Here is a 13,148-nt window from a genome sequence, read left to right as displayed (position 1 = left end):
TACTGCCCTCTAAATACAAGAATATAACTACTATAATACTGCCCCTATGTACAAGAATATAACTACTATAATACTGCTCCTATGTACAATAATATAACTACTATAATACTGCCCCATATGTACAGGAATATAACTACTATAATACTGCCCCTATGTATAAGAATATAACTACTATAATACTGCTCCTATGTACTAGAATATAACTACTATAATACTGCCCCTATGTACAAGAATATAACTACTATAATACTGCTCCTATGTACAAGAATATAACTAATATAATACTGCTCCTATGTACAAGAATATAACTACTATAATACTGCTCCTATGTACAAGAATATAACTGCTATAATACTGCCCCCTATGTACAAGAATATAACTACTATAATACTGCCCCCTATGTACAAGAATATAACTACTATAATACTGCTCCTATGTACAAGAATATAACTACTATAATACTGCCCCTATATACAAGAATATAACTACTATAATACTGCCCCCTATGTACAAGAATATGACTACTATAATACTGCCCCTATGTACAAGAATATAACTACTATAATACTGCCCCTATGTACAAGAATATAACTACTATAATACTGCCCCCTATGTACAAGAATATGACTACTATAATACTGCCCCTATGTACAAGAATATAACTACTATAATACTGCTCCTATGTACAAGAATATAACTACTATAATACTGCTCCTATGTACTAGAATATAACTACTATAATACTGCTCCTATGTACTAGAATATAACTGCTATAATACTGCTCCTATGTACAAGAATATAACTACTATAATACTGCTCCTATGTACAAGAATATAATATAATACTGCTCCTATGTATAAGAATATAACTACTATAATACTGCTCCTATGTATAAGAATATAACTGCTATAATACTGCCCCTATGTACAAGAATATAACTACTATAATACTGCGTCCTATGTACAAGAATACAACTACTTTAATACTGCTCCTATATACAAGAATATAACTATAATACTGCCCCCTATGTACAAGAATATAACTACTATAATACTGCCCCTATGTACAAGAATATAACTGCTATAATACTGCTCATATGTACAAGAATATAACTGCTATAGTACTGCTCGTATGTACAAGAATATAACTACTATAATACTGCTCCTATATACAAGAATATAACTACTATAATACTGCCCCTATGTACAAGAATATAACTACTATAATACTGCTTCTATGTACAAGAATATAACTACTATAATACTGCTCCTATGTACAAGAATATAACTACTATAATACTGCTCCTATGTACAAGAATATAACTACTATAATACTGCCCCCATGTACAAGAATATAACTACTATAATACTGCCCCCATGTACAAGAATATAACTACTATAATACTGCCCATGTACAAGAATATAACTACTATAATACTGCCCCTATGTACAAGAATATAACTACTATAATACTGCCCCTATGTACAAGAATATAACTACTATAATACTGCCCCCTATGTACAAGAATATAACTACTATAATACTGCCCCCTATGTACAAGAATATGACTACTATAATACTGCCCCTATGTACAGGAATATAACTACTATAATACTGCCCCTATGTACAAGAATATAACTACTATAATACTGCCCCTATGTACAAGAATATAACTACTATAATACTGCTCGTATGTACAAGAATATAACTACTATAATACTGCTCGTATGTACAAGAATATAACTACTATAATACTGCTCGTATGTACAAGAATATAACTACTATAATACTGCCCGTATGTACAAGAATATAACTACTATAATACTGCTCCTATGTACAAGAATATAACTACTATAATACTGCTCCTATGTACAAGAATATAACTACTATAATACTGCTCCTATGTACAAGAATATAACTACTATAATACTGCTCCTATGTACAAGAATATAACTACTATAATACTGCCCGTATGTACAAGAATATAACTACTATAATACTGCTCCTATGTACAACAATATAACTACTATAATACTGCCCCTATGTACAACAATATAACTACTATAATACTGCCCCTATGTACAAGAATATAACTACTATAATACTGCCCCTATGTACAAGAATATAACTACTATAATACTGCCCCTATGTACAAGAATATAACTACTATAATACTGCCCCTATGTACAAGAATATAACTACTATAATACTGCCCCCTATGTACAAGAATATAACTACTATAATACTGCCCCCTATGTACAAGAATATGACTACTATAATACTGCCCCTATGTACAAGAATATAACTACTATAATACTGCCCCTATGTACAAGAATATAACTACTATAATACTGCTCGTATGTACAAGAATGTAACTGCTATAATACTGCTCGTATGTACAAGAATATAACTACTATAATACTGCCCGTATGTACAAGAATATAACTACTATAATACTGCTCCTATATACAAGAATATAACTACTATAATACTGCTCCTATATACAAGAATATAACTACTATAATACTGCCCCCTATGTACAAGAATATAACTACTATAATACTGCTCCTATGTACAAGAATATAACTACTATAATACTGCTCCTATGTACAAGAATATAACTACTATAATACTGCTCCTATGTACAAGAATATAACTACTATAATACTGCTCCTATGTACAAGAATATAACTACTATAATACTGCTCCTATGTACAAGAATATAACTACTATAATACTGCTCCTATGTACAAGAATATAACTACTATAATACTGCTCCTATATACAAGAATATAACTACTATAATACTGCTCCTATATACAAGAATATAACTACTATAATACTGCCCCCTATGTACAAGAATATAACTACTATAATACTGCTCCTATGTACAAGAATATAACTACTATAATACTGCTCCTATGTACAAGAATATAACTACTATAATACTGCTCCTATGTACAAGAATATAACTACTATAATACTGCTCCTATGTACAAGAATATAACTACTATAATACTGCCTCCTATGTACAAGAATATAACTACTATAATACTGCTCCTATGTACAAGATGGTTCTTTTCCCAACCAATTGATCAGTATGGTGTGGAAGGAAGAATCGATGTGTTTCCTATTCCAGCTGTAATAAATGAAGATCCGTCTCTTAAGGGCATTTAGACCTCAGACCTTGAGTTCAGCAAAACGATTTGCAGGACCCTGAACCAGTGGCCACAATGGTGGTCCGTTATCACTGGACTGGATATAACTACTATAATACTGTCCCTACGGATAAGAATATAACTACTATAATACTGTCCCTACGGATAAGAATATAACTACTATTTTAGTATATGGGTGGGAGCTACAGCACGCGGACCCCCTCCGGCGAGCAGTTACCTGATACCTATGAAGCCGCAGTGAATGTTACAATGTAACAAGATTCTACATCTGTCCTGGAGCTGGCCCTCTCTCCGCGCGGACGGAGCTGGCCCTCTCTCCGCGCGGACGGTCTATGTGTAGGTTTGGGAGGTCACACAGCTTATCCCGGAGTCTTTTACTTTCTAACCCTCAGCAGATAAGTTCCCTGAATGGGGCGCGCTGTCATTACGCTGTCGAGTGAGGTGGAAGTAATGCAGCAGCTCGGACCCTCTGTTTACAACCTATAGATTTTTTTTCCTCCTTTTTAGCTGTATCGAGCACTTAATCAGAGAAGCTTCCTGCGCCCCCCGGCCCCTGTCAACGCCTCAGCTCTACTCCCCTCCACCGGAGTGTGTCATTGTGACCCATGTTCCAGGAGGTTAGGCGTGCAATTACGGATCAATAACTGGATTTTTCCTGTTGCGCTGTATTATATTATCATCGCCTCTTTCCTCGCCAGCGGGAAGTCCTCCCTCTAAGCTGTGATCTGTCGCCGGCTCACTAAACCCAAGACGTCCTAAAAAGACTTTGCTTAATTTGTCACTTCCATCTCATGTTAAGGAATTTATCGTATGTCGGATCCCGTCTTTTTATTCTGTGCTGTAGAACATAAGCTGATTTTCTCTGTTATCAGCCATTTCAGGGTAAGGAGAGAAGATGCAATAAAATCCCTTCCCTCCGTGATCACTACTGTATCTCCGCTACGAAGGACCCCCAATGAAGGAGAATATTACCATTTTATCCTATGCCCGCTCCATCTCAAAAAGTGGTGGCTCATCACTAGGAGACGTCATAATTTTATGATCAATGGTGATCGGCACCGTTTCGGAGAAAAAGAGTCCTCAGGGGATTCCTCTGCTCATCGCGCTCCACCCACCTGCTGTCCCGGGGAATCACAGCCACAGTGAAGCGAATGGCTGCAGCTCCATCCACAACCAGGTAGCTGGAAGCAACGCTATGCTACTGGAAAAAACTGCTTAAGGCGACCTTTCTCCAAAATTAATAAGTTTACCTGGCCACATCATGGAATAGTGACTTCAGAGCTCAGTAATACGTCTTTTTTATTTTTTTAATTTCTCCTCTTCATTACAGAGATATTTGCTTGTAAGGTTGTAATTTGTGCTAAACCCAACTGGGCGTTACCAGATTTTCTTCTTTTTGTGGGCGTATATTTCACCCAATGCATGACACTGACCAATCATAAGCAGGAGGCATCATGCAGGTGAAAAAAAGAACACGCCCCTAGATAAGCTTAGAGTCAGCTTTCTCTGTGTGAGACATGTAATGACACACAGCCCTGCTCTCCTCACTGATCTCTGCACCTACTATGTAGAATAAAGCAGAGCTGAGTTTCATCACAAACGCCTCCATCTTTCATCTCACGGAAGTCAGTGGTGGTAGGGACTGGGGGAGTACTGACTGCTATGAGCGGAAAGCTGGAAGTGTTGATAATCACTCAACTCTGGTGTATCGCTCACATGCTTCAGCCACACTGACTGTCATGAGAGGAGATCTGGAGGTGTTTGTACTCGCACTTGGCTCTGCTCTTTACTACAAAGTTGGTGCAGAGGCCAGGATTGTCTGTCATTACATATCTCACAGAAAGAGCAATCTTCTTCTGACCTTCTGGGGGCGTGTTCTTTTAGCCCCTGCATGACGGATCCTGCTTATGATTGGTCAATGTCATGCAGGGGAAGAAGTACACGCCCCCCAGAGACAAATCTTTGGAAATTCCCCCGTTGGACTTATCATAAATTATAACCTAAACTTTACAAGCTGATATCTCCCCAAGAAGAGGAAAAAATTAAAAATAAAAACTGCATTTAACTCAGCTCTGCAGCTATTTTTCCTGTGACGTGGCCAGTATAACATGCTCTGTCTGGTGAATGGCTTCCACGTTTGGATCAGCATTCAAACAACTTTCATTCATAGCGTTCCTAGGAGTCGGACCCCTACTGATCATAAAGTGATGGCATACCGTAGGGATAGCAATATCCCTTTAAGAAGGAGGAGCTTAGTATAGACCCAATATACTTACTAATATAGCCAAAAATGTGGAAACAATTACATAAATTTGATCTTCATCCAAAATAATTACCCTCTTTATCAGTGTGTATATATGTGTGTGTGTGTGTGTGTGTGTGTGTGTGTGTGTGTGTGTAAGTTCTTGGCTTGTTTTTGGAAACACTGGGATATTATGGATATCCCCTTTAATCTACTGATGATTATAGCCCGTCAGACGGGGAGACAGTTGAGCTAAGGCATCATAGTGTAGGCTATTGGGATTTATAGGGATTGGACAGGCGTAGACATTCATGGCTGCTTTCTTTCAAAAACAGCGCCACCTCTGTCCATGGGTTGTGTCTGGTATTGCAGCTCATTTCCTTTCTTTTTAAAGGGCACCTACACTTTATTTTCTAAATATTTGACTGGACATCGGTGGGGGTTCGGGCCCTGAGACCCCTCACCGATTGCTGGTCCCCACACGGTCCTGTCCAGAGTCCAGGTATATATTATATCTCCGACTTTTTTGCGTTTCCTGACGTGGCTGGCTGTATGCTTATTTGGCAGTAAATAGTTAATGCATTGCTAGCCATAGTGGATAATCATATTTCCTGGACATATATAATATAACCTTGATGAGACTTTACTTGTGACAATGTGAGGTATTTAAGATGTATCTATGGGCCATAGTGCCATACTATCTCTCACAGTATGAACCCCGTTGGTCCTTCATTATGATGGATTTTTTACAATGTATGTGTTTTGCACCGCCTTTGTCAGATATTTTCCTGATCTTTTATCCTATTATATTTAATAAAAGTTAATTTTTATACTAATTAACTATTTCTTGGGTCTTCCTGATCGCGTGTTTTTCCTCTATTTATTTTGTTGTCAGTGAGTAGAAATATTTTTATTTACACCCAGAGGCTGAAAATCTATGCAGCTCACACAGGGGCCCGGGCTATCTGAGAGGTCTGACCATACGACACATCTATACGCAGACTTTATGTCCTCCCCCAATGTATGGGTCATCTGGAATAAGAAAAACACGGCTGCTTTCACCTGAGAACAGCGCCCCCCTGTCCATGGACGGGGTCTGGTATTGGAGCTCAGTTCTATTGAAGTGAATGGGGCAAAACTGCAGTACCACAAACAACCTGTAGACCGAGGGGGGGGGGGGGGGCACTTGCTATGGTTTTCTAATTGTGGAAAACCCCTTTAAATGTCCTTTCTGCATGACTGACATATACACGTGTGTGTGTGTGTATGTATGTATATATATATATATATACATACAGTACAGACCAAAAGTTTGGACACACCTTCTCATTTAAAGATTTTTCTGTATTTTCATGACTATGAAAATTGTACATTCACACTGAAGGCATCAAAACTATGAATTAACACATGTGGAATTATATACTTAACAAAAAAGTGTGAAACAACTGAAAATATCTCTTATATTCTAGGTTCTTCAAAGTAGCCACCTTTTGCTTTGATGACTGCTTTGCACACTCTTGGCATTCTCTTGATGAGCTTCAAGAGGTAGTCACCGGAAATGGTTTTCACTTCACAGGTGTGCCCTGTCAGGTTTAATAAGTGGGATTTCTTGCCTTATAAATGGGGTTGGGACTATCAGTTGTGTCGTGCAGAAGTCTGGTGGATACACAGCTGATAGTCCTACTGAATAGACTGTTAGAATTTGTATTATGGCAAGAAAATAGCAGCTAAGTAAAGAAAAATGAGTGGCCATCATTACTTTAAGAAATGAAGGTTAGTCAGTCCGAAAAATTGGGCAAACTTTGAAAGTGTCCCCAAGTGCAGTTGCAAAAACCATCAAGCGCTACAAAGAAACTGTCTCACATGAGGACTGCCCCAGGAAAGGAAGACCAAGAGTCACCTCTGCTTCTGAGGATAAGTTTATCCGAGTCACCAGCCTCAGAATCGCAGGTTAACAGCAGCTCAGATTAGAGACCAGGTCAATGCCACACAGAGTTCTAGCAGCAGACACATCTCTACAACAACTGTTAAGAGGAGGCTTTGTGCAGCAGGCCTTCATGGTAAAATAGCTGCTAGGAAACCACTGCTAAGGACAGGCAACAAGCAGAAGAGACTTGTTTGGGCTAAAGAACACAAGGAATGGACATTAGACCAGTGGAAATCTGTGCTTTGGTCTGATGAGTCCAAATTTGAGATCTTTGGTTCCAACCACTGTGTCTTTGTGCGACGCAGAAAAGGTGAACGGATGGACTCTACATGCCTGGTTCCCACCGTGAAGCATGGAGGAGGAGGTGTGATGGTGTGGGGGTGCTTTGCTGGTGACACTGTTGGGGATTTCTTCAAAATTGAAGGCATACTGAACCAGCATGGCTACCACAGCATCTTGCAGCGGCATGCTATTCCATCCGGTTTGCGTTTAGTTGGACCATCATTTATTTTTCAACAGGACAATGACCCCAAACACCTCCAGGCTGTGTAAGGGCTATTTGACCAAGAAGGAGAGTGATGGGGTGCTACGCCAGATGACCTGGCCTCCACAGTCACCAGACCTGAACCCAATCGAGATGGTTTGGGGTGAGCTGGACCGCAGAGTGAAGGCAAAAGGGCCAACAAGTGCTAAGCATCTCTGGGAACTCCTTCAAGATTGTTGGAAGACCATTTCTGGTGACTACCTCTTGAAGCTCATCAAGAGAATGCCAAGAGTGTGCAAAGCAGTCATCAAAGCAAAAGGTGGCTACTTTGAAGAACCTAGAATATAAGACATATTTTCAGTTGTTTCACACTTTTTTGTTAACTATATAATTCCACATGTGTTAATTCATAGTTTTGATGCCTTCAGTGTGAATGTACAATTTTCATAGTCATGAAAATATAGAAAAATCTTTAAATGAGGTGTGTCCAAACTTTTGGTCTGTACTGTATACATTGCTCAAAAAAAATAAAGGGAACACTGAAATAACACATCCTAGATCTGAATGAATGAAATATTCTCATTGAATATTTTGTTCTGTACAAAGTTGAATGTGCTGACAACAAAATCACACAAAATCATCAATGGAAATCAAATTTATTAACCAATGGAGGCCTGGATTTGCAGTCACCCCCAAAATTAAAGTGGAAAAACACACTACAGGCTGATCCAACTTTGATGTAATGTCCTTAAAACAAGTAAAAATGAGTCTCAGTGTTGTGTGTGGCCTCCACATGCCTGTATGACCTCCCTACAACGCCTGGGCATGCTCCTGATGAGGCTGAGTATTGTGTGTGGCCTCCACGTGCCTGTATGACCTCCCTACAACGCCTGGGCATGCTCCTGATGAGGCTCAGTATTGTGTGTGGCCTCCACGTGCCTGTATGACCTCCCTACAACGCCTGGGCATGCTCCTGATGAGGTTGGGGATGGTCTCCTGTGGGATCTCCTCCCAGACCTGGACTAAAGCATCCGCCAACTCCTGAACAGTCTGTGGTGCAACGTGACGTTGGTGGATGGAGCGAGACATGATGTCCCAGATGTACTCAATCGGATTCAGGTCTGGGGAACGGGCGGGCCAGTCCATAGCTTCAATGCCTTCATCTTGCAGGAACTGCTGACACACTCCAGCCACATGAGGTCTGGCATTGTCCTGCATTAGGAGGAACCCAAGGCCAACCGCACCAGCATATGGTCTCACAAGGGGTCTGAGGATCTCATCTCGGTACCTAATGGCAGTCAGGCTACCTCTGGTGAGCACATGGAGGGCTGTGCGGCCCTCCAAAGAAATGCCACCCCACACCATTACTGACCCACTGCCAAACCGGTCATGCTGAAGGATGTTGCAGGCAGCAGATCGCTCTCCACGGCGTCTCCAGACTCTGTCACGTCTGTCACATGTGCTCAGTGTGAACCTGCTTTCATCTGTGAAGAGCACAGGGCGCCAGTGGCGACTTTGCCAATCCTGGTGTTCTGTGGCAAATGCCAAGCGTCCTGCACGGTGTTGGGCTGTGAGCACAACCCCCATCTGTGCACGTCGTGCCCTCATACCACCGTCATGGAGTCGGTTTCTAACCGTTTATGCAGACACATGCACATTTGTGGCCTGCTGGAGGTCATTTTGCAGGGCTCTGGCAGTGCTCCTCCTGTTCCTCCTTGCACAAAGGTGGAGGTAGCGGTCCTGCTGCTGGGTTGTTGCCCTCCTACGGCCCCCTCCATGTCTCCAGGTGTACTGGCCTGTCTCCTGATAGCGCCTCCATCCTCTGGACACTACGCTGACAGACACAGCAAACCTTCTTGCCACAGCTCGCATTGATGTGCCATCCTGGATGAGCTGCACTACCTGAGCAACTTCTGTGGGTTGTAGAGTCCGTCTCATGCTACCACGAGTGTGAAAGCATAACCAACATTCAAAAGTGACCAAAACATCAGCCAGAAAGCATTGGTACAGAGATGTGGTCTGTGGTCCCCACCTGCAGAACCACTCCTTTATTGAGGGTGTCATGATAATTGCTAATAATTTCCATCTTTTGTCCATTCCATTTGCACAACAGCATGTGAAATTGATTGTCAATCAGTGTTACTTCCTAAGTGGACAGTTTGATTTCACAGAAGTTTGATCTACTTGGAGTTATATTCTGTTGTTTAAGTGTTCCCTTTATTTTTTGAGCAGTGTGTGTATGTGTATGTGTGTCTGTGTGTGTGTATATGTGTATATATATATATATATATATATATATATACACACAGTACAGACCAAAAGTTTGGACACACCTTCTCATTTAAAGATTTTTCTGTATTTTCATGACTATGAAAATTGTACATTCACACTGAAGGCATCAAAACTATGAATTAACACATGTGGAATTATATACTTAACAAAAAAGTGTGAAACAACTGAAAATATGTCTTATATTCTAGGTTCTTCAAAGTAGCCACCTTTTGCTTTGATGACTGCTTTGCACACTCTTGGCAGTCTCTTGATGAGCTTCAAGAGGTAGTCACCGGAAATGGTCTTCCAACAATCTTGAAGGAGTTCCCAGAGATGCTTAGCACTTGTTGGCCCTTTTGCCTTCACTCTGCGGTCCAGCTCACCCCAAACCATCTCGATTGGGTTCAGGTCTGGTGACTGTGGAGGCCAGGTCATCTGGCGTAGCACCCCATCACTCTCCTTCTTGGTCAAATAGCCCTTACACAGCCTGGAGGTGTGTTTGGGGTCATTGTCCTGTTGAAAAATAAATGATGGTCCAACTAAACGCAAACCGGATGGAATAGCATGCCGCTGCAAGATGCTGTGGTAGCCATGCTGGTTCAGTATGCCTTCAATTTTGAATAAATCCCCAACAGTGTCACCAGCAAAGCACCCCCACACCATCACACCTCCTCCTCCATGCTTCATGGTGGGAACCAGGCATGTAGAGTCCATTCGTTCACCTTTTCTGCGTCACACAAAGACACGGTGGTTGGAACCAAAGATCTCAAATTTGGACTCATCTGACCAAAGCACAGATTTCCACTGGTCTAATGTCCATTCCTTGTGTTCTTTAGCCCAAACAAGTCTCTTCTGCTTGTTGCCTGTCCTTAGCAGTGGTTTCCTAGCAGCTATTTTACCATGAAGGCCTGCTGCACAAAATCTCCTCTTAACAGTTGTTGTAGAGATGTGTCTGCTGCTAGAACTCTGTGTGGCATTGACCTGGTCTCTAATCTGAGTTGCTGTTAACCTGCAATTTCTGAGGCTGGTGACTCAGATAAACTTATCCTCAGAAGCAGAGGTGACTCTTGGTCTTCCTTTCCTGGGGCGGTCCTCATGTGAGACAGTTTCTTTGTAGCGTTTGACGGTTTTTGCAATTGCACTTGGGGACACTTTCAAAGTTTGCCCAATTTTTCGGACTGACTGACCTTCATTTCTTAAAGTAATGATGGCCACTCGTTTTTCTTTACTCAGCTGCTTTTTTCTTGCCATAATACAAATTCTAACAGTCTGTTCAGGAGGACTATCAGCTGTGTATCCACCTGACTTCTGCACAACACAACTGATGGTCCCAACCCCATTTATAAGGCAAGAAATCCCACTTATTAAACCTGACAGGGCACACCTGTGAAGTGAAAACCATTTCCGGTGACTACTACCTCTTGAAGCTCATCAAGAGAATGCCAAGAGTGTGCAAAGCAGTCATCAAAGCAAAAGGTGGCTACTTTGAAGAACCTAGAATATAAGACATATTTTCAGTTGTTTCACACTTTTTTGTTAAGTATATAATTCCACATGTGTTAATTCATAGTTTTGATGCCTTCAGTGTGAATGTACAATTTTCATAGTCATGAAAATACAGAAAAATCTTTAAATGAGAAGGTGTGTCCAAACTTTTGGTCTATACTATATATATATATATGTATGTATGTATGTATATGTATATGTTCGCTCTCTGTAAACCAGATCTGATTTGCATTTCTTCCTCCAGAATTTTCCGCTGCTGTGGAAACACGAGACATTGTCAGTTTCTATGGTAAAATTAGACGTCTTGGAGACATGTGCTTTTCTTCCCTTTACTCCTGCTTAATATAGTGTCTAGGTCTCGCCCCCCACCATCCAGTGCGTAGACCTCCCACCCACCGGGTACTGCCAGTAGTGGTAGATGCTTTTAAAGGGGGATTTCATGTCCACTATATATCACATATATAGTCCTGAGCGAAGGACCCATCATTGTGCCCCAAAAGTGTGTTTAGTTATTACCCCGGAGGTCCCATGTGGCCCCATTATGACCATAGTCTGCACCGTGCTATACTGGATATGCTATAGACTAAAGCTTTCCAGTCTGTGACTCTGTGGCTGTCAGGACATTCTGGGAGTTGTAGTTTTGCACCAGATGGGGATTACCACTTTTAGAAGATTTTATAATCTGGGGTCGCACAGGATTTATCTGTATTATCCTGGATGTCTTTGACCACCCTACTTATATTACAGCATGGTGGAGTCACAGACTGCGGCACTTTTTGGAAAGACTCGGTGCCCTCGCACTCCTCCATTACTCACAATAGCGAGCCTTTTGTTAGCGCTTCCCGAGCCGCCTAATTTGAGATTTTCCAATGCCTCAGGTTACCAGGCGTAAAAAATCCTCCGGGAGCGCAGGTCGCAGAAAATGCTGCCGCAGCAAGTGCTCAGTTCTGCTTATTTCGGCTGTTTCAGGAGCCAGCGCCTATGACAGAAGACCTGCTCGAGGAACAGTCTGAGGTCTTGGCTAAACTGGGGACCTCGGCGGAAGGGGCGCACCTCCGCGCTCGGATGCAGAGCGCCTGCTTGCTGTCAGACATGGAATCGTTTAAGGTATTTTGGATGTGGCCGGTGTAGAATATAATGTAATGTGTCAGTATATGGGACCCTATGTGTCAGCACAGCATAAAGACCTGCACATCTTTCCTCAGATGCCCTGTGGTGGAGATTTATGGGGTTCTCATTCTTGGTCACTGGGCGCGCTGTTTAATTGGAGTTCATGGATGTGGTTTTGCCTTTAACGCCTGATGATTGTCAGTGTGACCCTAAACACAGATAACACCCTGCCCCGGAGCCCACTGCGGATAACACCCTGCCCCCGATCCCCCTGCGAATGTCACCCTGCCCAGGAGCCCCCTGCGAATGTCACCCTTCCCATGGAGCCCCCTGCAGGTGTCACCCTTCCCACGGAGCCCCCTGCGGATGTCACCCTGCCCCCGAGCCCCCTGCGGATGTCACCCTGCCCCCGAGCCCCCTGCGGATGTCA

General features: G+C 41.9%; 1 protein-coding gene across 5 annotated transcripts in view; it reads left to right on the top strand.

The window, feature by feature from the left end:
• The window catches only part of RAB3GAP1 (RAB3 GTPase activating protein catalytic subunit 1), a 152,018-nt gene that overhangs the window by 114,299 nt on the left and 24,571 nt on the right, over positions 1 to 13,148 (top strand). For all 5 annotated transcript variants that reach the window (XM_073647279.1, XM_073647280.1, XM_073647278.1 and 2 more), the window contains exon 18: positions 12,578 to 12,715. In XM_073647279.1, the coding sequence (XP_073503380.1) occupies positions 12,578 to 12,715 (138 nt within the window). The remainder of the gene's footprint in view (positions 1 to 12,577; positions 12,716 to 13,148) is intronic.

The sequence above is a fragment of the Phyllobates terribilis genome, unplaced genomic scaffold (assembly GCF_046119375.1).
Source record: "Phyllobates terribilis strain yellow unplaced genomic scaffold, ASM4611937v1 Scaffold_9__5_contigs__length_417890890, whole genome shotgun sequence".
NCBI lineage: Eukaryota > Metazoa > Chordata > Amphibia > Anura > Dendrobatidae > Phyllobates > Phyllobates terribilis.
The sequence above is the reverse complement of the archived record's forward strand: the minus strand, read 5'-3'. Positions and strand labels throughout refer to the sequence as shown.